The 25,615-nt window shown below is 43.0% G+C and overlaps 1 protein-coding gene across 1 annotated transcript; it reads left to right on the top strand.

The window, feature by feature from the left end:
* The first annotated feature begins 731 nt into the window (after nt 1-731).
* On the top strand, nt 732-25,615 carry ACE2 (angiotensin converting enzyme 2). Its single transcript, XM_082753604.1, has 18 exons — nt 732-1,030; nt 3,643-3,801; nt 5,643-5,736; nt 6,330-6,473; nt 7,528-7,640; nt 8,142-8,250; nt 8,960-9,057; nt 10,574-10,743; nt 11,771-11,997; nt 12,819-12,963; nt 14,581-14,679; nt 15,328-15,450; nt 15,904-16,076; nt 16,484-16,536; nt 20,538-20,635; nt 21,626-21,742; nt 22,983-23,177; nt 23,835-25,615. The coding sequence occupies exons 1-18, from the start codon at nt 848-850 to the stop codon at nt 23,950-23,952; spliced, it is 2,418 nt and encodes an 805-aa protein (XP_082609730.1). The 5' UTR covers nt 732-847; the 3' UTR covers nt 23,953-25,615.

Here is a 25,615-nt window from a genome sequence, read left to right as displayed (position 1 = left end):
CTAAGGTATTGTCTGATCAATAACACTCAACCCAAGCTGCATTTCCAGAGCTAATTCACGCATTGATTTTCTCATTGATTTGCAGTAAGAACTCAGTCCCTAACTGGATTAGCAAACGTATTTAGATATTTAACTGAAATCATCTTAGTAGTCTTAGTTATCTTAGTACTTAAATCAAATTGATTTATAGTTAAAGTTAGGTCACTGCACAAGCTGCTGTGATTCCACTGTTTCTCTTGCTCCTTTTTGATAGTTCATAAACACCTTTAAAATCTGGTTTTATATGCCCCAGTCATTTTGAAAATGAGGAAGAGTCTCCAAATTACTCAGGCTTTGCAAAGACTTTTAAAACATGGTCCTGAACATCTAACCACATACCCTATGTTGGGCTAAGTGGATTTTCTTTCTGCCTGGGAAATAAGGTCATGGCTTGGTGTTTCAGTGAAGTTTCTAAATATTTTTACAGCTTATCACCAACCTGTTAAAGGATTCACAGATTCTGAGCTACCAAAGACACTGGCAGGCTATAGATAAAGTGACCAGCTGTATCATTGACAGCGCATTTGGGAAACATTAACCAAAAGTAAAAGCCTTTTATAAGAAGGCCATAAAATGGTAGGAGTAATTATGTTTTTCCAAAGTTAATCATTGACTTCTGTTTATTTGACTTTTTATAAAAAACTTTTTCCTTTCTCTCCTCAATGGATAAAACCTATAAAAGGCCTGGAAAATTGGATTCAGCCTCTTTAGTTCACATTAGCCATGCATAAATGCTGATGAGAAGAAGGTAGAGAAGCTCATCTGAGGAAAACTACTTCATTGGGAGGTTCTCAGCCTGGACACGAACATGTTGGCTCACGTCTTGCTTCTCTGTGGTCTGAGCGCTGTTGTGATCCCACAGGATGTCACAAATCAAGCCAAAATGTTTCTGGCAGAGTTCAATGTGAGGGCAGAAGACATCAACTATGAAAACTCCCTTGCCTCATGGGACTACAACACCAACATTACTGAGGAGACCGCCACAAAGATGGTAAGTGCTCTATTCTATGGGTTTTAATAGTGTTTTAGGAATCTGATAGTTACTTTCCAGTTTGTTTTGGTTCCACCATGGTTGACAGAAATTTGTGTGCTGCTTTGGGAGCTTGCTTTAACTCACTGGAGGTGCCTGGGCCATTAGCAACATCTGAAGCCTAGGGCTGGTGACAGGGCTGTCCTCACACTGCATTGACATGGCCAGAGGCTGGACTTGCCCTCAACTATGACCCTGAGTCACCCCAGTAAGTTGGGGGAAAAGGTGAAGGAGGAACATTTGGACCCAAAATCAGCTGGATGGAGAGGGGCACCTGCCTCTATATTCACTGATGTCCTGAGCTTATCCCTGTCTTGTATAGGGGATCCCATTCTTTATAGAGGGGAAGACCTACTGACCACATTCATCTCATAGCCCTGGCTGTTAGTAGACTGACTGCGGGTATTAAACTGGAAAAAAAATGAAGTGAGATTACAGATTTAGAAAAGCCACCACTGGAGTTTGCACCATGGTGGTCTAGAACATTGCTTTGGAAGTAAATATCTACCTGAAGTAAGGAATAGAACATTTTTACTTGAAGCACCTTGCAGCACAGTTTGCCCTGCTTTCCAACACCAATATCTTGCTGTCCCAGTCAACTGGGTCTCTTGGCAAGTACTGTGTTTGTTCAGAGCGCTCAGCCATGATCTGACTGCCTGCTAATACAGCCGTGCTGCAGCCTGGCATCTCATAACCTTGGAACCTTTAAAATGAAGAAGAAAAAAAACAAAAACAAAAACCACCTTGAGTTTTGTAGCTACTTGCATTTTAAAGTTAAGTCAAGTTTTAGAGAAAAACAATTCAGAGCATAAAAATGAAGCTGAACATCCTACATCTACTTTTGTGTAACAGTACAAGTCTTCCACTTTGTCTTATAGCTTAATTAAAACATGGTTTAATTATAGTATTTCTTAATTAAAGCAAGGAGACTGGTTGCTGGAAGAAATCCTAATGACTAATCATTGTCAATCTGGAATGTTTTCCAATGCACCAGGTACTTAAACTATAATGTTTCCAAACACGTAAAATGAAAGCCCCATACAGCACTTTCAGCATTAATGAGATGATAATATAATACGTGAGGAGATACCAGCAATAAGAACCAATTAGTCCAGTGCTCAGAGAGGACGTTTTCTCTTGCTTGATCTCTTTTGTAGCGCTGGTAATAAACCCACTGCTTCCCCTCCTCCCTTTCTGCTGGAGGAGCAGAGTTAATGACTACTGTCCCTTTTGGCTCCTTCCCATCCATTTTCCTTGTAAATTGGGCCACAAACCTCATAACTATTCCTCTGACTTATCAACCAGTCTCTCTAATTAGGGAAAAAACAGACAGCAAACTGTTTTCCCCCAGCTTTTGTAACTAAAGAGCCCCCTCTCCTGCCCCACTGCTCCTAGAGCTCCTCTTCTTCCCTGGTCAGGACAAGCAATTCAAATGCAGATTTGCACAGTGCTGCTCTTCCTCTGGGTGCTTATTAAACTCTTGCCCAGTGAGTTTTGCAAGCTGCTGAGCAATGGGCGGATCTGTTTGCTTTGCTCCTGAAAAGGCTGAGTGTTTGGAAAGCATTCTGGGGTCTGAATGGGCATGTTATGCCTGTTGCTGTCTCTGTCCAGCAGAGCCTGAAGCTTGGTCCATCCTGCACAGTGCTGGACAACGTGGGCACAGCCCTGGAAAAAGGGTTGGCCTCACCGTGCATTTGTTGCATCCTGATGTCTTAGCAGGGTGGGACAGGCATTGCAGGTGCCCTCTTCACAGCCCAAAAAATCGTCATGTGCACAATTAATAACATTATCCCAAGGGCCCAGGTGAATTAGCACTACTCTTTTTGCCATTTTGGACAGGTGATGATGTGCTAATCTATGTACAAACATATACAAAGAAAGATGAAAAGAATAAGATGGACCTTTTAAAGATGGTCTCAAGTTCAAACGATGTTCTTATGGTGTTGCTTCATGCACTGAAATTTGGGAGTTTCACATGTATGTAATTGCAACAGTGAAAAAAGTAATTTCATGTAGCTTTCATGTTCTCAAGTTTTGCATGCCTGATCTAGGCACCTGTTTAGAGTCTTCCATGCCCATGTATAATCTTTTATTAATTAAAACTTCAGGAGAAAGTGATATTTGCATGAGAAGACTCGATATCAATATCTTGGCTGCTGCTTATTACTGCTACTGAAGCAGAAATGAGGAATGACATCAGGGTCACAGCCCTCCTGGGCCCTGGCTTGTACCTGTGCTTTGTTAGGCCCAGGTGAGCCAAAGGAAGCACTAAAAGAAGAATTTATGGTGATTTAAACTATCAGGAAACACAGCTAGATGATGCTGGATCAATTATAACAAATATGTTGTGAGGAGACAGTCCTGCTTTTTGCTATCACCAAAGAAAAATGTTTATTTGGAAAGTGAAGTCAGAAAGTTCTCCAGCTGCACAGTGCAAGTGCTAAACCTACAGTCCACATGTGGACTCCGCAAATGAAGCTCTTCCCCAGAAGAAATACTTTTGCTTGTTGAGTACATCAGGCTGCTGCCCTCTTTCAGGGAAGTAACCCAGGGCTTGTGTGACCCTCTTGCAGAACGAGGCGGGTGCCAAGTGGTCTGCATTTTACGAGGAGGCCTCCAGGAATGCCAGCAACTTCCCACTATCCGACATCCAGGATCCTCTCCTCAGGCTCCAGATCCAGTCTCTCCAGGACAAGGGATCCTCCGTGCTGTCACCAGAAAAATACAGCAGGGTAAGTTGCTGAGCACAGCTTATTTGTGCCAGGTGAGCAAGGGCATGGTGCTGTCACCACCCTGCTTGGCTGAGGATCATGCTTTTTACAGGAGCACGTACCTGTGCTAGGTGACCTCAGCAATATGAGGGGCGTCTGGCTCAGGAAACTGCTTCCCTCTCAGGTCATCACCTTGCTGTGTAATCCGTGCCATAAATTGCAAACTCGCACCCGCCTCAGGGTTGCCCTTGCACAAATGACCAGGTTAGTCATACAGGGAAAGGAGGACCTGTGTCAAGTGCATGGCCAAGTCCAGAGCGAGGGCAATAAGCAGGAGATGCGTGAAAGGATGTTCAGTGAGCCAGACAGGCGGAGGCAGAGGCAACATTTCTTTCCCTGCACACACTGCATTGTCAGACTGTGAAGGAGAGGGGATGCTTCTATGCAGCAGGTGCCCTGGGATGCTTGAAAGTGGTGAAGGTCAATGGCCCCTTTCCACAGCAAACTGCTGAAGGCCAGCATTAAGCAAGATTCAGAATGAGGTTTGACATTTCCACTGTAAAGTTCACATAAAACTCATGTGTATGGATAATGAGCATATGAGGAGTTGGGCTGAGCATCTCTGAAGACTCAAAAGGGATCTATAGCCCAGCGCTTGAGCGTTGAATTGGTTTCTTATTGTTGGAGTTCAAATTGAAACATACTGCCCAGATAGGGGATCCTTCAGTCCTGATTATGGAAGGATCCTGCGATTTTTCAGCTAGGATCAGCAATGTTAACCACCTCACACAAAATGCAGCAGGCTGGCTGGACATCCAGTTTGGTCTAAATGAGATGTCTCTCTGGAAAGACAGATTGCCTTGTTGGGAATGCTGGAGGATCATACAAATATGTATTTATTTTTGAGCACAGCAGTGCACTGATGGTAATGCTATCGCTGTTGAGGAGGTATTTTCTTCAGTATTGTCCACATTTAGACACTTGCAGGTTCCTAGATAAATGGCCTTTGGGGCTGAAATGATTGATTTTCACTTGAAAAGTGACTTTTTCCAGTCTGATGGGATTCCACAGAAATATTTAAATATTTTTCACTGACACAAAAATTTCCCAGGGTCCCCACTCATTTTAAAGCTGACAGAGATAAAGTTAGAGCTAGTCATCAACAACCCCTCCCACTGACAGCTCTAAGTGGTTCTGGTTTAAAGCTTTAAATGCGGAAAAGCCTAGTCCTAAAGGAAAAGCTAAAAGTGCTGCGTGCTTTTCTTGAGGTATGAAAACTTGAAAACATAAAAAAAAAAGATACAAAGATGCAGCTGTGTATCATAGCTTCTGAGCTGGGTGATTTCAGATGCACTTGGCCTTCAGCTGACCCAAGACACGAGCAGTAGCTTCTCTGCGGTGGAGGTTAAGCATTGGTGCGATATAATGTCATGCTGGCAAGCAGCAGTCAGCCTGACAGCCTCTGCAGATGGGGCCCTTCTTGCTCTTGCTCTAAAACACGAGCTACTGGGAGGCTTTAGGTGGGTCCACATTCATGGGAGCGTGCTGATAAACTTTATTGCTTTATTGCTGCTGTATATTGACAGTTCGTGTTCATCGAATGCAGAGATCTGCTGACTGGATATTAAGGACCTGTAGATTACATCATATATTCGAGAGATTATCTGTCTTTTCCAGCTAGGTCCTGGTTCAGTAATGCATTCGGGCAAATTCTTTCATTAATCTCTGCTGAGCTTAGACATAAGCTTAAATGTTAAGCTGGTGGGTGAGGCATCAAATTGAGCTTTTAAGGAATTACCATAACTGGCTATTATTGTGCACATAGCGTGTTTCTAATGGGCTATCTCACATCTAATTTGTAGCTGAACACCGTGCTAAATACAATGAGTACCATCTACAGCACTGGGACTGTCTGCAAAACCACCGCACCATTCGACTGCATGGTGCTGGAGCCAGGTATGGTATTAACAGCTGCCCATATGGTGCCCTTCATATCAAGGGTTCAAAAAGAGGAAGGAAACCCATGACTGTGAGAAAACAGGCTGTAGTTCCCATAGATATATCCTGCTATCTAAAGCTTAGTCTTAATTTCACTGTACCTTGGAGTCCAGGGACCTGCAGCAGGCCCGCAGCAGGAGAGGGCTGCTCAGTTTATGTGGCAGCCTGCCTGTCACCCGGGGCTTGCCCACACCGTAGAAAGTCTATAATTTTCCCCCCTGGCATCCAAGTCTTGCTGGGTTCGACATTGCACTGAGGCCAGTCTCAAGAACACGGTCAAGGCAAGGGAAGCTGATGCAGGGAGAGAGCATGGTTAATTTGAGTGACTCATGATCTGCTCTGTGTCTCTTAAAGATAAGAAGGGGAAAATCTTAAATCAAAAAAGGGTGCAATAAAATAATGGGATTTTTTAGTATATCAAACACAAAGTGTTATCTTCTTAGCTCATGAAATTTCTTTGGCTTTGGCTCATTTGCCTGCTGTAAAAGAAAATAAAGAGATTCTGCTTTTTCAAGGCCTAGTACTTATATATATATTTGTTGTTCTGACAGGTCTGGATTCTATTATGGCCAACAGCATAGATTACCATGAAAGACTGTGGGCATGGGAAGGCTGGAGAGCTGATGTTGGCAGGATGATGAGACCATTATATGAAGAGTATGTTGAACTTAAAAATGAGGCTGCAAAGCTTAATGGTAAGTTGCCTATTTTTTTTTTTTTTCTGGCTTCCAGAAATTAAGAAGTATACCTCAGTCTTGCACACTTTTCCCAGAATTCACAGCCCAGACTGTTTTGCACGTTGATGATCAACATTTTGTATGTATTTTGCTCTGAGTGTGCATGACGCCAAATAAAAGGTAGTGCAGACAGGTGCCAAGGACCAGATCAGAATTATGTCACTAGCCTGGAACAAAAATGGGGTATCTTTAGTGGCACTTTCCCAAATGCCATAATGTATTAGTGCCCTTCACTAGACACAGACTGCCTTTCCCAGAACTGCACTGTTTGTGACTTGAGGGCAAACACACTCAGTTTAAAAAGCTTTTGAGTGCTGCTGTATGTCCCTGGTGAGGTTTCTTCTTTCCTCTCGGCCTTCCTGCACCAGCCACAAGCAGTGTTACTTCTGCCCCAATTGGAATGATCAGGTTGTGCAGGTCTGGGGCAGCAGACACAGCCAGGTGCTTTAAAAGGATTTTGCACTAAGGGAAATATGCTTTCAGTCAGAGATCTCTCCACAAATCACAGGGTATTGTCTTTTCAAGGAGCAATGGCAGGCTGCTATTATTTTTCTTTGCAGGACTTCTAAAATAGCTGCTGAAGCAGTTACATTATCTGCCTCTTGGTAAAACTGCTGCTGGATCACCTACTTTCCTATAAACCTTGTTTCTTGAAAACTACCAATCTAGAGCTAGAGATCAGCCATGAGACATTATACTCCAAAGAGTTGGACAGGGGAAAAAAAAAAAAAAGAAAAAAAAGATTGAAAATTTTAATCAAGCACAGGCATCACCTTCCTCTAAATCACTAGGGAAAAGACCTCAGCTATGAACCATTTTGTCTCCAGGCTCGATGGAGCTCAGTGGACTGGAAGATGTAGTGCCACTGGAAGCTGAATTTCACTCCTGGTGTTGGCTTTGGTTTTGGGGAAAGTCTGTGGCCCTGCACAGGGTCAGCAGGGAGCTGCACTGCTCCTGCTGGCTGAGCCACACCATGTGCTTTGTCATGGGGTAACACCTCCCTGCTTTACAGGTTATGCTGACTATGGAGATTACTGGAGGGCAAATTATGAAGCAGATTACCCAGAAGAGTATAAATACAGCCGTGACCAGCTTGTTCAAGATGTGGAGAAGACATTTGAGCAGGTAGGGGCAGAAAAATGCCTTTACCAAGTACAGCGGATTGTGTTTTGTGAGGGTAGGCTCATGTTTTGATGTTGTGAAGGAAGAAGACTAGACCTGCTGTAGATGGCCCAATCTCAGTGCACATGAGGTTAGCAGCTGTTGGGGGTCATAGGTGACAATTTTTACCTCTGCAGCAATGCCAGGACAAGCTCAAAAGAAAGGCGCAGAGAGCACATAGCCTTGTATGAATTTCTGGAGTGTCCTTCTCCCCATGATCCTTTTGTTGCAAAAACTTTGCAGCCAGCCTCTACTAGGGCCTGGCACCCATTTCCACCGTCCCCAAACAAACATACCACATAGGGACGGTGCAGCTTGGTCCCTTTTGCTGCTCCATGCCAAAGGCTTCAGGTTCATGAGGGAAGAATTTTGTCAGAGACACCTTCGAGGCTCTCTGCTCAGGAGGGACGAGTGGGGTGGAGACAGGAGAAATTAATGTGCTTCCTTCTCTTTCTCTGCCTCCAGATAAAACCGCTGTACCAGCAGCTACATGCCTATGTGAGGCACCGTCTGGAGCAGGCCTACGGCTCCCAGTTCATCAGCTCCACAGGATGCCTCCCCGCTCATTTGCTGGGTACGACAACGCGGCCGTGTCGCGTGAGCCTGGCCTTGTACACAGGACGACCACCTTCAAGGCACATGGGAACAGAGTAATCTGCCTGTTTAATATTAACAAACAGGGTACAAATAAGAGAAGGGGAGAGGAGAAACAAGAAGTCCCTGGCAGAGATGGCAGAGGTGCTTAGCAGCAGAGGCAGGTGGGGAAGGCAAGCATCCTGCCTGCTGGAGCCATGGGCACCCAGCTCAAAACTCCAGCATAGCACAGCGACATTTTTCTCCCCTTAGTGGCACTTGTCTTCCTCTGAAATTAGATTTTGGAGGGATCTATATTCTTTCCCTTTCAAATCTTGCCCTTAGTGGTGGTATTTCATGACTTTGCCTTCAAAGTGTGCAGCATCAAGCTGCTGTAATTTAATGTGCATGAGCACAACAGGCAGCAATCTCATGGGCTAACAATATGGGCATTCAGTTTTAAGCAGACCTTTGGAAGGTGATCAGTCCTGAAACTATACTGTACAGCTAGTTTTGGGAAATAAAAGGATCTGACTTTAACTTATTCATGGCTTCCCAGAACTGCTTCTCTCCACATCTGGATCTGACCTGTGTAGGCACATAGGAGTCCCTTCTTATGATATCACACAATTTATAGAACCGTCTTTAACAATTTAAACAACACATAGTCAACCATTTAAAGTATTTCTATGTTTCTTTCTCTTCTGAAGGTGATATGTGGGGTAGATTTTGGACAAATCTGTATCCCTTGACTGTTCCCTATCCAGCCAAACCAAACATTGATGTAACTGATGCAATGGTTCAAAAGGTAAGACATGATAAATTCTTTATGCAATATGCATTATGTAATGAATTTAGATAGCATAAAAATTGCACATGTCAGCCAGTGTCTATAAAACTATAGCTGTCCAAAGGTAGCCATGCCGCCAGCAAAGAATTGCTTTCTGCATCCTTTTTTGCTCTTCACCTTAATATGTTCATTCATTTTCCACTGTACTTTTTCTTTCCCTTAGTTGTTCTCCTCTCTTTCTTCCCCACCCTCTTTGACTGGCTTAATCTTGGCTCCAAGTCTGTATTCCTCGGAGACACCTGTCCATTAAGAGATATATTTTGTTGATATAAATATTTCAGGACTCATGGAACTGGCTGTTATCAAATATGACCTTTGCCAGCCATTACAATAATCAAATAGTTTGTATGTTGCAGTTCTTTTTTTTTTTTTTTCCTTTTTTTTTTTTTTTGCCATTCTTGTTTATTTGGGTACAGCTAGGAAACTGCAATTCTGCCTGTTATCTTTTGATAACTGCATAGCACCATAAGGTCTGTATTTGAGATCTACAGTGTTAGCAACCATGACACCTTTGCCAGACTGACAATGTGGATGAAGAAAACTCTCTGTATGCTTGCCTAAATCATGCTCCTTTTATAGAAAAATAAGGTATTAAATGAAAGTTTTTGAACTGTGATTATTTACCTGAATTCTACCCTCCTCACAGAGGCAGTGCTCCATTTAAATGCTATACTGGCAAGAGAAGGAATAGCTACATTTGATTCATAAGCAGCTTGCATTAGTGTGTATGAATCTCACTCATATTTTACAGAACTGACCCCCCCCCCCGTAGTCTTAAATTACTTATACCAAAACACCACCATGAGGAAAAGAAGCATTGCTTACAGAAACTCAGGGATGAAGGCTGGACTCGTTCTTGTTCATGCCTAATTTAGGACTGTTGTCCAAATTAGCCATCTGCCACGTAAATCTCTGCAAAAACCCAGCCCAGCCAATGCAGACCTGCTATTTAGAGTAATAAAACTGCCGAGTGGCATTTGGAAATATTCTGGACATTAATGTGCAGTTACAATCTGATAGACAACTCCCATAGATACATTTGCCAGGTTTTATGGTTCCAGCCAAGACCCCCTCTCACACACATTTGCTACAAGCGCAGCTCCACTCCCCCAAACAATTGTTCCTGACTGAAGTGGCTGAAGAAATGGATCCCAGATCTGTCGTGTTTCTGACCTTTTTTATCTCCACCACCTTATCTTTTACTAAAGGCTTCTCTGGTCTGAGTCAGGTGCTATCTGCTGACTCTCGTGAGTGCAGAAGCCTATATGTTTGTGGGGAAAACACTTAAGTCCAATTCCCAGCAGCATTTACGAAAGTGCCAATGATGGACACTGTCTCCTGACTTTCAGTAAGCCAGGTGCTGACCTGAAATCCCTGATAGACCAGCGTGAATTCAGCTGCTCTGTTTTAAGTTGACTGTTGGGAACGGGCTCCATGCAGAAGAAATGGTCAATGGTGTCATTGTTTTTTTCAGAACTGGGATGCAGTGAAAATATTCAAAGCTGCTGAGGCCTTCTTCAGCTCCATTGGCCTCTACAACATGACTGAGGGCTTCTGGAAAAACTCCATGCTCACAGAGCCGACTGACAACAGGAAGGTTGTCTGCCATCCTACAGCATGGGATATGGGCAAAAATGACTACAGGTACTGCAGCTATTATAAACCTTTCTCATACCATTTCCTAGAGCATTCATATTTTCACTGAAGGTGCACCATGCTGTTTTAAGATTTAATTGTTCCTTATTCATTATTTTTATTCTGTCTGATAAGAGAGGAAAGGAAAACAAGGGAGCAGGGAGCCTGCAGGATTGTAAGACTTACTGTGTAGCTTTTCCTGTGAAGATCTAAGGACTACTGTCAAATTTAAGCAGGGAAGTGACTATTATCTACTTGAATTAGAAAAATAATGACTGTTCCAGGGCTTAAAGAATAAACACAAATGCAGGTGCTTGTTGGTATCATTGGGATTTCTGGTCACCTACACATTCTGCAGCAATGGCACAGGTCCCTGGGCAGCAAATGAAAACCTCCTGAGACACCACCTGCTACCTTTAGTTGATGTGTCAGAACTGGTAGGCAGACTTCCAGAGTTTCATGAAAAACATCAGTTTATTTCATATTCCGGTAAGGAGAGAGACTGCAAGTTCCCACACAGTGAAGTGTCCTGGGGCAAAATCCATCCCCTCTTGCAGCTCCCTGGTGAAAGAGGCTGGTCCCCAACAGAGCTGTAATAAAAGCTGCCAGCCTCCATCCTCAGCACTCTCAGGAAGGAGAAAGGAAATCGCATTTGGAAGAAATAATTTCCTTTATTAAATGGTACCCACATGAGGATGAAAGCAGGAGTGACCAACACAGTTTTTTTAACACTGCCATCTGCTTAAATTTGACGACGGATGCTCACTCCAACATGCACAGCAAACTTATTGCCAAGTTTTAGGAAGCACCTGCTTCTTACAAAGCAGACATTTTCCCATACTCCTGGTGCACTAGGTGGATGGATGGAAGTGTTTTGCTGAGTTCCCCTCCAGTCCTCACCCTTGCAAGATAACCTCATGACATGCTAGAATTGCTCGAGGTGTGGGGTGCTCGCTGGCTCTGGAGGCTGCTTTGCCCCACAGCAGTGGCCCAGCCACCATATCTCTAACCACAAATGCTTTGCCCTGGCATGCAGGATCAAGATGTGCACCAAAGTGACCATGGATGACTTCCTGACGGCGCACCATGAGATGGGCCACATCGAGTACGACATGGCATACTCTGTGCAGCCCTTCCTGCTGCGGGACGGGGCCAACGAGGGCTTCCATGAAGCAGTAGGTGAAATTATGTCACTTTCTGCAGCTACGCCACAGCACCTGAAATCTCTCGACCTCCTAGAGCCAGCTTTCCAAGAGGATGAAGGTAAATAAATACATAAATACTATATATTTAACTGAGAACACTCACAGGCCTTCTTTTTTTTTTTTTTTTTCTTGTAGCAGAGTATTTTGTCTGCAAGATGAGTGAGCGACTCAGAGGCTTCTGCAAATTCTGCCCCAGAAACTTATCAGCAATCCTATTTTTCTCCCCAAATTGCGTCACGAAGCGAGGAACACGACTTCATAATGCAGCTACATAATTTAGAAACAAATAGCTAGCTCTTCATTACTGAATAGTTCATTGCAAAATCTTCATAGCTCACCTAGATGAGACTGCAATAGTCTTTTCAATTTCTTGAAGACTATTTTCTTGAAAAAATTCTTGATTACATAAAGCCATACCTTTCTTTCAGAGGTATGCACTTAGCAGTTAAAATGAAACTGAAGCCTTGAGATTTACATCCCTCTTTTATGTGCATATTGAATGGACAACATAGGTGAGGTAAGCCCTCATTGCAATGCAGTTTGTTTGCCTTCTTGGAGCATTGCATTATAAGGATGGAGGTGTACTAAAATCTTCAACTTAAAATTCCCCATTGGAGAATGGCATGTAAATACCAAGGTGTTAAATTATTTAAGAGGTGGTGGTGGTGGACAAATAGATACAGAATGGTATACATTATTTAAGTGATCTTTCCTCGTGTAATTTTTTTTTTTCATTAGTATCCTTCCTTCCACTTTTTTCTTAGTAAAGCCTCTAACTCAGACATCTGTAAGCATTAGCTGTAATAGGAAGCAACTTTAGTTGCTTAATTGGATACTAACTGCTAACATAACCGTTACCTTAACTACTTCTCTCTTCAGAAACTGAAATCAACTTTCTGCTCAAACAAGCACTAACGATTGTTGGAACAATGCCTTTTACTTACATGCTGGAGAAGTGGAGGTGGATGGTTTTTAGGGGCGAGATTACAAAGCAGGAATGGATGAAGCAGTGGTGGGAGATGAAGTAAGTTTGAGAAATGAGTATTTTTCTGCAATTGACTCTGCAAAACCATTCCTTCATAGTTATTCAACATAACTGAGATGCCTGTGCCCCCCTGTGCAAGATCTGTTTCTCAGGATGTTTCTACGAAGCCCAGCAGAGTGCCATGTAGAAACACCCAATGTGGTGAAAACGTGGTCAAGGTCTCACAAGCAGTCTATCCCCATGAACACTGTGTTCAGCTTCGGGTAGCTCCCCTACCTTTCAGCAGACTTTCTCCTCGTTTCTAATGTCAGCTTCTCTGATAAAGACAGCCTGTGGCCTTTACATGGGATGTTCCAGATCCCAGGCTCAGCATTGCTGTTCCCCATGATACATACCTCAGGACATCACTTAGCTTAAGTACATCTCTCTTCCCTGAATCTCACTGGCCACATGCTCCTGTTTGCTCCCCACCTCCCCAAGGACAAGAGGAAGGTGAGGTTCATCACACGTGCCAACCTGAGAGGCATAGAGATATCAGTCCAAACCAACATCTCTGCATGCTTTTCTCTGTAGCTTTTCCTTCCCACTTAACAGTGGGTTTGGATGTAAGCTGTTCAAAAATCTCCAGACTGCTTTCCTCTCCTATGTATTGATATTTCTGCTAACTACCACTTTTCTCAATCAAGAAAATACACTTCCCTTGGTAAGAAGCAGCCAGAGGTGCCTCAAAGATTATCCCCACCAGCCAATCCATTTCACCTCCCTGGAGTTCAAGATTAAAAAGAGGCTTGATTCAGGCTGGAGTCCATCATTTCCCAGGGTGGTTACATGGGGGCAGAAAAATGCAAAGAAACCAGGCAATCCCCACACTGAAATTGAGTCTACACTCTAACAGGAACACAAGCAGTGAGCCTTCATCAACAAACAAAATCTGTAACAAAACTTGATGTCAGCAAGCCTCCTGACCCACCATAAAAAATCAGTCAGCTTCGATTTATTCAAAAGTAGCAGAGATGTCAGAGGAATGGAGAGTGACAAATTGTTCAGGGAAGCTTATCACATCTGTTGTAATGACACTGCAAAGCTTTGTGCTGAAACAAGACCTTGTCATCCAGGTTTGCAGATAAAATATTTCTGTGTAAGTTTATTAGCATTCTCAAAAATTAGGGTATGGGCTTGTTTCCGTAGTACTGATCAGGAAGCATGCTCTCAGGGGAGGAAAAAAAAAAAAAAGAAAAAAAAAAATCACCTCCATCCCAGTGGGACACAGCAGGTCGTTCACCTTTTGGGCCACCCAGTCTCTGCATGCACTTACCCAGCACAAAACTTGGGGTGTCGCAGGGCATGAGGTGTATGTGAAGCACATCTTCTAAGATATTTCATACCACCAACTACTCCCTGCACACCTGCAAATCCTTTCTTTGTACCATCAGGTTCAAAGCAGCTTCTTTGTGGTCTTCAGCTGTGGAGCAGTATTCTTTTGGGGTTATGGAGAGCTGTATATACCTCTCGTGTTTGGAAGGGAGAGAGCTACCCATAGGTATCTGACAATACAGAGGAAAAGAATCTTTTTTTTTTTTTTTTTTTTTTCTCTTTCTTTCTTTCTTATTAACTATTAATGAAAATACCATGGTTTTTCTTTTCCTCCACCTGCAGGAGAGACATAGTTGGTGTTGTTGAACCAGTCCCTCATGATGAGACGTACTGCGACCCTGCTGCACTGTTCCATGTGGCCAATGATTATTCATTCATAAGGTAACTCCAGCCTTGCTCAATGTTTAATTCATGATTTACGTTTTGGGTGCAGAACAAGCTCTGATTACCTAAAACATACTGGAGATTTTTATGACACCATCTTATTTTGTTTTACATCCTGATTGAAGGCAACTGATTTCAGTGGGGGGTTTTCAGTGGACATCAGGAGATTCTCTGTAGCAGTCTCTGAATGGCCGGGTGTGTTGCCAAGCGGAGCAGCTTTGTGCTGCTATCAGACTGGTGGGATTATGTCGATATGATGTGCCTGCCTCATGGGGAGGCATGCCTTGTGCCACTGTCACCTGGGCCATGCACATGCAGCCCTGAAGAAACTATCTCTGGTCCCTCCGTGTCCCAGCCACCTCATCCTAGAGGCTCAGCTGGAGCAGAGACCCGGGAAAGGAAAAACCTTGAGCTATGTGGCAGCAAACAGATTTGGGGCATTTCTGCTGCCTTTGATTTTGGCATTTTGTTAAGTCAGAGTTAGCACAGGCTATAAATACCGGCTGGCCTCCCATTGCTGCAGTGCTTATTCCAAGCAGGAAAGAGAGCTGATGCTGCGGAGCCTCCCAAAGTCCAAGGACTTGGGATTTTCTTGACAGACAACTAACAAAATGTGTGCTTTCCTTCTCCCTGCCTTTTCTTTAGGTATTACACCCGGACCATTTACCAGTTCCAGTTCCATGAGGCACTTTGCAAAGCGGCCAACCACACCGGCCCTCTTCACAAGTGCGACATCACCAATTCCACAGCAGCTGGTGAGAGTCTGAGGTAACAAGGACAATTTCTCATAAGTAGCAAGTCACAGCATAGCAAAGCAGAATCATTCCAGAATCATTGAGGTTACACCAAGAATGAACTTAGCTTGAAAATTTAGCATTTATCTTGTCAGTTCATCTTGACAATTTGGCTAAATTTATATCAGCTGAGGAAGCAAACCTCAAAGATTTAATCTCCTGTTAATGAAAAATAATTTATTTTTGTTAATAAGAATGATGGGAGTGAGGAGTGGATTCAGAAGCCAAAAAAATAATAAAAAAAAACAACACAAAAAACCAACCAACCAAACAAACAAAAAAAAAAAACACAAACCAAACCAAACCAAAACAAAACAAAACAAAAAAAAAAAAGCAGAAAACTTTGATATTGACTGCAGATTGTTTTGCTGGATGCCTAGACGGAACATGTCAATAACATGCATTGTCTCTCCTTCCACATACACAGAGGATTGCTTGAATTAGGCAGATCTAAGCCCTGGACTCAAGCACTGGAAAGCTTAACAGGAGAGAAGTACATGAATGCAACACCTCTACTCCATTACTTCGAACCTTTATTTAACTGGCTGCAAAAAAACAATTCTGTCAGATACATTGGCTGGAATACAGACTGGACTCCATGTATGTATTGATTGCGCATTGATTCTATTAACTCTTACATGTACAGTGCTGTGCCTGTCTCTGGTAGTGAGATTCACCTCATCAAACACCAATTCCTGCTTCTGAGCTGCCTATTCTCCGTGGAGGGAAAGACATGTTTCCTTTGGGAGATGTCTAAAGAAGGCCGGAGGACTGTCCTCTAGACGTGCTCCTTCTTTCTATCTAAACAAAACAAGGCTTGGGTGGCTTACAGCTCAGATGCAGATGTTGGCGGTAGAGATGGCTGAAGGGAAACAAGATAAATCCCACCAAGCTGGCCAGGGAAAGCAGGTGAACCTGCAAGAATACTGTAGCTGTCCCAGCATTTCCCAGTGACTACCTTTACGTCACTGCAGCTCTGACCCAGGTCTTGTTTCTTTTTCAATCAGATTCTGAAAATGCCATCAAAGTACGCATCAGCCTGAAAGCAGCAGGCCAGACGGTAAGTGTGCTTGCACTGGGATGCTCTATGTGTCGCGTGGGCAACAGGAATGCTGTGCTGGTCACTCAGGAAGTATCTGACAAGTGGCATCAGCTGAGATGGAGGGTTATCCCATAGATGTCTCATCTGAGTTTGTGGTCAAGACTGCCTCTACAGTCAGCAGTGGGACCTCTCCTGGGAGTGGTCTCACCCATGGTAAAAAAGACAGCTGAGCTAGATGAGCTAAGTTATACCATGGAGTTACCAATCATTTTTTTACCTGGAGGGCTAGCATAGGAGGACCTGTGTACCTAAAAACTGCAATATTTTGCCCTGCTATGCTGCTGTGGCTAAGTAAAAGACAAAAGCCTCTACCGACATTTTTTCCTAATTTCCATCATCATGACTGCAGTCAGAAGTTATCAGAGTAGCTACTTCACGTTTAAATATGAAGCTAAAACAGAGGGGTTAAATCCCACCCTGTATTCTCAAATGGTTTCACGCTGCAGCTCTCCTGTTACTGCCCTTTTGTAGATCCTTGTTTGCCTGTTTGCTGTAGCCCTGAGGTATTCTGCTGCCCCTGTGCAGTCACAAGCTTTATTATAAAGACTGAGAAGGGCAGTGCAGCTGCTGTGTTTCAGGGAAGGAGAAGGGCTTTCCTTCCCAAGAGTGTCTGCTCTCCCTGATTACACCAGCTGGCCCAATAAAATGTATTACAGCAACTGACAAAACTCATCAAAGCAAAAGAGGACTCTTCAAGATTTTAAGCAGAGCATTGGCTTGGCCCATCTGTTTAACCCAGACACCTGGCTAAAAATTTGCTCCTTATTCTCACTCTGTCTCTTCATGCCAGTCTCATGGAGGCGTCCTAGAAGGTTTCAGGGCAGACACTTTGCACCTGTTAATCTCTGTTTTCACCTTGCAGAGCGTTAGTAATTTTCCGAGAAGGAGCATGTCATCAGGCAGGCCATTTAGACATGCACGCCGGAGCCTATTGGACTAGCAAGGACGCAGTACCTTTGGCTCATTTTTCATATGAATTGATGCTCTTGCTTCTATCACTGTCTCACATGCAGGCCCCACTGGAATTTTATTGCTTCCTAGACCGCTGAGTCGAGTTAGATACAATTCAAAACTCATATCAGCAGCATGAAAAGGCTCCCTATTACAACACATTTATTAGTCATTATGGTTAATGTTTAGCTTAATACCATTTTTATGCTTGCCTTTTGCCATCACAGCCTTTTGTTGTGCAATTGAGCAGCTGTAAAACAATCTCATACAGATTACTTAATTTGAATTATTGTATGGACAGTAGGTTCCTATGCTCTGAAGAGCAAGTCGTGCATTTTCCTCTCACAACCAGTCCACGTCACCAACTTGCAAGAAACCTTCTCCATTCGGCAGCTTTATACTTTGCCCCAATTTTCACTCCTGTGGGGCTCCTGGGGATGTGTCTCTAGGCACTAGCGTGCAGAGAAGCAGGCAATGGCACACACAAGGACTGTCACTGCACAGAGCAATATGTTTCGGCTGCTTTATGCAGCTCACGGCACACAGAAGCCGGGAATGCGGAGCAAGTGTTTAAGATGGATTTGGAGGTGCATTGCTCCATTAGGACAGCAGAAGGCATTCTCAGTACACCAGCAAATCTATTTGCATTTCTGCTCCTTAGCATCGGCTAGAATGCAAAAGGAGGAATCCCCTGCTCTTCTGCAGGGGGATGGAGAGTGTTACTGGGGGATGGGGGCACTGGGGGCAGTACAGGCAATATTGTAGCTCTCAGCTACCTACCCTGGATGCTACCAGCAGGGAAGTTTCAATAGCACAAAGTGATAGCAAATTAAGCACCCAGGCTCACAGATGGGCCCGTGCCAGCTATGCCAGTGTGTGTTTGGCTGAAATTACCCTGCTAACTGTTCTCAGGCTGATGAGATTAAAGCTGCAGCCACAGCATCACCAGTGTAGCTGCTGAGGCTGAAACACCCACAGCTTTGTTCCAGCTGGGGCATTAAGCAAGCGCCCTATCAAGGGAAACTGTTAAAAGTCCCTTGAATGGGAATCCCCCGACCACCATTTGAAAATAAACCTTCCTTCAAACATCAATTCAGAATTCCCCACTGGGTGACTGTCACTCCTGTGGTCGAGTTGTAAAAGGCGGGCACAAAGGTGGTGTTTGGAAATGGAAAGCAGTCATCCTGCAGGCATTTACGTGTATTTTATCACGGAAAAGCCTTTTTGAATTAGAGGCACTGACTTTCAAGCTACACGTGGGGGTCTTGCAGGGAACACGGGACATTCATTTCACTCTGAAAGCCAAGCAGCCCCTGTGGCGAGCAGCAGGCACCAGGCTAGATCTCTGAGGTGCCTAGGGACAGCGTGCAGGCAGTCATTGCTCACACACAGACCAGAAGCCAGCCAGGTGCTTCCCTCCACCCAGCCAGTAATGTTATTTATAAAGGCACTTGAGAGGCACACTGGCAATTAAAGTACATTAGACATAAAAGACAAAATGCTACAGAAAAAAAAAATGTTTAAAAAGCAAAGGTGCTAAGTACAGAAAGCAGCAGTAGAGGAAACAAGCTCAATTAGCTCCTGGTTAAAAAAAATAAATAAATCAAAAATCCCTATGGAGCCTAAAGATATTGGGCTAAACAAAAATAAGAGGAACCCTCCTTCCCCTCCCCCCCCCCCAACAGCCTGCAAGCTGTGATGGTGAATGCTGCCAGCTGCCTGAGATAAAGAGTGGGAAGCGCTCCAGGGCAGGGCTTTGCCTGGCTCCTGGTGAGCTCCTGGTGAGCAGAACACCATTGCCTTGCCAGGGCAGGGGCAGACAACAGCCCCTGCTCTTGCTGGCAGGAGAAACCAGCCTGGCATGGGGGGGAAACGGGGGCTGCTCTTCCTGGGTCACCAGTGCCTTTCTTGGGGCATGATGCAGCACGGACCAGCGTCTGTGTGGGCTCCTGCTGTTCCCTTCTCCAGTGTGTTTGTCTTTATTTTTTTGCCAGTGGTGACAGGAGGACAGAGTAGAAGAATGCAGCTAGATTTTATAACGTCCTGTTACAACAGAGCTGTCTTCTACCGCACCTTCCCGAATGATGCTTGAGAAAGTCAGGAATGGTGTAAAACTACTACTGACAGCATTTATAGGCATTCCTGCAATGCAATCAAATCCAAGCCTTCAGGGGTTAGATACTTCAATACTGAATAGTTCTGAAAGGAATTTTCCCTTTGTGCACACATGGCATTGCACAACAGGCTGGGGTGCGTTGTCAGCTCTTGAGGAGGTTTTTGCCCTCTGTGAAGCTCCCGGTTCCTGCTCCAGAGAAGCTGTTTTTGACTTCTGTGCCCCAGGATAACTTTGGACTCATAAGGCAGGCTGGGAGGAGCCTGCACACAGGCAAGGAATTTTTTATATTGCCTGTTTGTTCTTAAGGGAAGAAGAACAGTAGAAATGCTGATGCAAAGAGCTTTTCGTCTCTGTGGGCACAGGAACTAGCATGGGCTTTTGAAACTCCCACTCCGGCTGTATTTCTGTACCACAAGCATCAGCATCACCAGCTCAGCCCTTTTGGCCCTGGCAGGTGCTACTACTAGCTTAACCTGCTGATCTGAATCATGAAGTGCTGTCATCATTATGGTCACTTTATTATCCTCTCTCTAAAGCACAGACTATGAATTCCAGTAACTGGGACAGAGCACATGTTGCTTCTGCTGCCTTTGCTTCCTGCAAGGCAGGACTGCAACATCTTCAGCAGCCCCACATGATTGCAGAGGGATAGCACGAAGAGTTGTTTGGCAGTAGGGATGCCTGCTTGGTTGTTCTTCTGCAGAATGCTCAGATTAACAGGGATAAAATGTTTGAGTAGGTTCCCAAAGTGCTATCAAGGTGCAAATAAATAAAGCAGAAATGCACGCCAAGAATTACAATTACTATGTCTTTTTAGAATGATTTCTTAGTGTCAGCTAACTTGCCATACAACTGTCACCTCTGATGAATCTCTCTTGTGCTGTTTTTGCAGTATGAGTGGGATAAAAGTGAGCTCTTCTTGTTCAAGTCATCCATCGCCTATGCCATGAGGAAATACTTCGCAGAAAAGCAGCAACTCATTGACTTCGAGTGAGTGGCTTGCCTAACTATGCTGGCTATGCCTGTATTGATTCTGGCTCACTAGTGGTATGGGTTGGTGGAATTAATTGTGATTTCTGTGGTGATAACAATGTTAAACATCAGCTGGTTGTAAAAAGCGAGGTGCCAGCTTCATTGCATGCAGTTCTTTCTCTTCCCCAAGAAGCATGAAGTTCAGGAGTTGTGTGCTAAGATAGGTAACTTCAGTGGCTGCAGAGGCTTTGTCTCCCACTGCCCATCGGTGATGAAAGTGAGCCTTGAGAATTTTTGCCCAGTGAAAATAGCAGAGAATTTTTTTGCCCCATGAAAATATCAGAGAAGACACATTGGTTAGAAATAAAAATTTCCAATTGTATACATGTACGATACTGAATATCCAAGAGGTTTTGAGCCCAGGAAAGATAAACTTGTTCATAATAATGCACTTAGATTCCATATAGACTTACTAATCTTCTCTGGGTTTACTTACAAACAGAATCTATCATTTGAGATTGATTTTGCTAAGAAGAAACACAGTTTTTTAAGGTCTCTTGGAAAAAATTGAGAAGCTATCTATTTTAACTATTTGATATTACTTCATAGAACATCAGTCATGTGATGTCTAGGACCTGTTCTCTGCAGAGCATAAGAAGGATTTTTTTTTTCCCACTTGGTATTTCATGTATCACTTCCCTCATGAGACCTGCCCTAAACACACCTTAGAGGGCCTGAGCAGTCTTTGTTCTGTGTGCTGATTATGTGCTTTGGAAAATTCGGATTGTCCCAGGTATAGAATCGACTTTCTCCATCTGAGGTTATTCCTTAGCACTTGCAAACAGAATTTCTAACAGGATAAGTTTAACTTCCAAGTTGAGGTCACTAGGAAGCTTTCACTTGGCAAAAACTAGCATTACCTATTCAATGCAACCATTCTCTTACTTGAATTTAAAGCTAATGTCATCTCAACAACCACAAAAACTTTCTCTTCTGTTTCTTGATCAGGGCTACAGACGTGCATGTTTGGGAAGAGACGCAAAGGGTCTCCTTCTACATTACTGTCAGCATGCCAGGTAATGTCAGCAATATTGTGCCCAAAGCTGACGTGGAAAGTGCCATCAGGTGAGATTTTGCTTTCTGGGAAAAAACAAATTAACAAAAAAAAAACAAAACAGTATATGAAAGGATGAAAGGAAAAGCAGAGGTTAAGCGTGCTAAAACAGGAAGGGTAATAAGAAAGTCAGTTCTGCAGTTAAAATGGAAATACTAGGAGAGAAACGGTTAGGATAGAAAGAAAACAGTCCATCTATCTGATGGTGTCTTGGACAGCAGCCAATGTAAAATGCTTCAGGGGGCTTGTAAAACTGTCATAACACACCTAATTGCATCATACTTTGCCAGGAAATATCATTGCTTCAACTTTAACGGGAACTATTCTATATTCTGAAATATGAGGCACGGTAATGGTGTGTACATGCACAAGAGCACATGTGTTTTCTTTCTCTCATTAGAGAAAATTCAGTGTGAGAATTATTGTTAGTGACAACTGCAGAATGATGCATTAGAAAGAAAGCCAGTTGTATTTGACTGTAGAGAAAAGGAGTCAGAGCAGGAGCTAATTCCCACTTATGGGTCAATGAACAGCTCTTTTATAGCACAGTATGAAACCACTGTCAGTTATTACTGTAAAAATGGTAAGTAAAACTGCAAGTCTGCAGATGGTCACGGATAATGTACACTGGGAAAAGAAGACGGCACAAATCTAAAAGTAGCAGCAACACAAGATGGGGCTGAGAAAGCAGTTAGAGAAAGCAGTGAACCAAGGGAGAGGTATGACTATGAAAATTGTTGTCCAGATCAAACTGACAGAAGCAGAGGTTCAGGGAAAACAAGACACAGAAAAGACAACAGGGAAAGTATTTTCAGGGCAGTAAAGAGCACAAATCAAGGTAGTGGAAGGCTGTAGGAGGGAAAGAGAATAAGGCAAAGCTGAAGTTTTCTGTCATATAACCAAGAAAATTATGGATAAAGAGAATAAGAGGCAAAGCACAAATAGAGAATGAGATCATAAGGCTGCTTGCTGCATTTTGATAAGCTTTTAAGACTGGGTTTAAGAGCTTAGTCAGTGTCTGAACATGTTATTTAAGCTGCAACATGTTAAGGGCTTAAGTTATCATGTTTGTTACCTGCCACCCTGTGACTGAAGGAAGACGGAATATAAGTTTAGCAGTACTTCCTGTGCAGCCTGTTCAACTGAACAGTTCAGTGGGAACTTGGCCTACTGGAGAGATATAAAGCAACTGAGAAATGTTTCTTTCTTTCCAATAAACATGTGAAACTTCTAATTTCCTCCTGATGGCAGCATGTCTCGAGGACGAATCAATGAGGCTTTCAGGCTGGATGATAACACGCTGGAGTTTGTGGGCATCGTTCCAACCCTGGCCGCACCTTATGAACCACCAGTCACCATCTGGTTAATTATATTTGGAGTGGTCATTAGCCTGGTTGTCATTGGAGTTATTGTCTTGATCATCAGTGGACAGAGAGATCGGAAAAAGTAAGTAGTATTTTTGACACAGTAATCATGACTAGTGGGAGAAGTCCCAATGGTTGACTCATCAGGGTGCTTACAGATTGGCCACCAAATCTAACTGAAGCATATCAGGGAATTACTGCTTATCATCTCCCTCCCTTCAACAGTAGTGGCTAACGGTTCAGCTCCCTGCCTTTCAGTGCATGGCAGCTTTGGCAGTGTAGTGAATGTTCATTTTCATCAGCAGTTTAGCCAAGGCAGCTGGATGTGCTGTGGCTGCAAAGAGCTGTGGCACGGCCAGGCTTCTGCCAGCCCTGCAGCAGGGCTGGTGGAGCAGCCTGTGTGTTGCGTGCTGCCTTCTTCAGCAGCAGAATTTGCCTGCACTCATCAGCACCTGCAGTCTTCAGTGGTCTTGTTGGGGGTTGTCCAGGAATGCCATTTCTCTTAAATATTATTGCATTTTCACCAATATGGTTAGGTTGTTCTCGTAAGTCTCTCCGATAATGGGATTTCTGAGAATGTAGTGGGCTTGCTGCTGTTCCCTTTAAAGCCAATGAAAAATTCTTTCTGGCACGAATTTTCCCAGTTGAGAACAATATTATTTGCAATTGCTTATTCTGAGGATCCAGAAGGACTTGAACAGAGCAGGGGCTTGTAATATAAAAATAATTTCTATTACAGGAAGGCGAAAGGAAGAGAGAGAGAAGCAGAATCAAACTGTGAAGCGAACCCTTATGATGATGATGGAAAAAGCAACAAGGGATTTGAACTATCTGAAGAGACACAAACATCATTTTAGATGACATGGCACAATAAGGGTTTCTGTTTTTCGTTTGGTTAGTTTGGTTGGTGTCTTTTTTCTTCACTTGTAGCAGTGATGCCTAGCAAGGACCAAAATGCTATGGATGTCATCAGACACCATGACTTCTGGTACACCCTGAATGTACTGGTTCCTAGACAACAGTAACTAATTCTGCCATATATGTGGTAACTAAAAAAATATGCAAAAATGCAAGATGTGTATGTCCTGTGGCTTTTCTACAAATTGTGTGCATCATATTACACACTGTCTCTGCTGCTTTTCATAGGTGTGCTGCATCCAATTTGTCTTTGTTTCCTCTCTAAAGAGATATAAACTCTTGGAAGTATAGAGCTGTATACAGAACAAGGCAGACAAGAATAATTCATATTCTTGTGATGCCCATAAGAAACATCCTGATCTTTCCAGATGGAGAACTCAAAAGTCTATCTGATAGACAATGAGAAAAAACAACTGTCCACCACAAGAATGTTTGTGATGAAGTACTCAATTTGATATGAAATAAATGCAATTTTTGCACCTACAGGAAATCTGTATCATTATAAAATGGTTACAGAATGAAAACTAACACGCACTGGAACTTAGAAAGCTGTAAGATAAGTTATTTTTCTAACTGGTTGTTGGATGTATTGTAGAGAACAATTAGCATGTGACCCCTCAAAAACAAACAAACAAAAAATAAAAATAAAAAATCCATGTTATGTTGTCATCTGAACATGAAATACATTTCATTAATACTAAATGTTCAGTACTTCAGCCATTGCCTCCACTGTTGCAAATACTGCATATTACAAATACAAATTGCACTATTACCTAAATAATATTACTTACTATAGTAAGCATGCTATATTTATTATATTCTATAATATACTATTATTCATACCATTGTGTAATTGTTATTACAAATAATTATCTCACAGATATGGTCTTAAGCTCACAAGAAGAATTTACACTGCATATGCATGGGTGTATAAATTGCAGTTTGCAGGTCCATTTCTGACATAATTTTATTTCATAGTTTTGGGAGTTTATTTTCTTAAACCTCTGTGTGTGTGCATTTGCAGGCATGCATTCATGTATGTAAACATGTATGAAAGTAACAGAAACCAGGCCAGGAGCTGTGCAGAAGATAAGAACTTCATTTCATGGAAGAGTTTCTACATTTCAGCAGTTTCCACTGTTACAAGGCTCAGAGCTCTCAAAATGTATAACAAAAAACAATAAAATAGGACATCTTCTCCTTGCCATTATTAACTATATAGGGAACTTGGAAAATCCCTGTTTTCTGTATGCTTAAAGCTTGATAAGATTAATCCCCTGTAATATTTTATCAAGTGGTGTATCATGACCTTGTCAGTTGCCCTAGATTCTCCTTTTGATATCTTTGTACCCAGTACTGTTGTCCTGTATCTGTCTCTAGACTTCACTTTCATCAGCTGATATATTTTATTCAGAATCTTAGACATGTAGCATGTACTTCACAAAACAATGTGGTGACTTTAAATACCAGCAGATTGCAAACAGGCAATCTCAACACCTCTCTGCAATCATACATAAAATAAATGTTATTAGCATTAAATATAAAAGCTCCAAATTGTGGAAAAGCTAGGTACAACATTAAATGACACCATAAAATTCTGAG

The sequence above is a fragment of the Aythya marila genome (genome assembly GCF_965140915.1).
Source record: "Aythya marila genome assembly, chromosome: 1".
Classification (NCBI taxonomy): Eukaryota; Metazoa; Chordata; class Aves; order Anseriformes; family Anatidae; genus Aythya; species Aythya marila.
The sequence above is the reverse complement of the archived record's forward strand: the minus strand, read 5'-3'. Positions and strand labels throughout refer to the sequence as shown.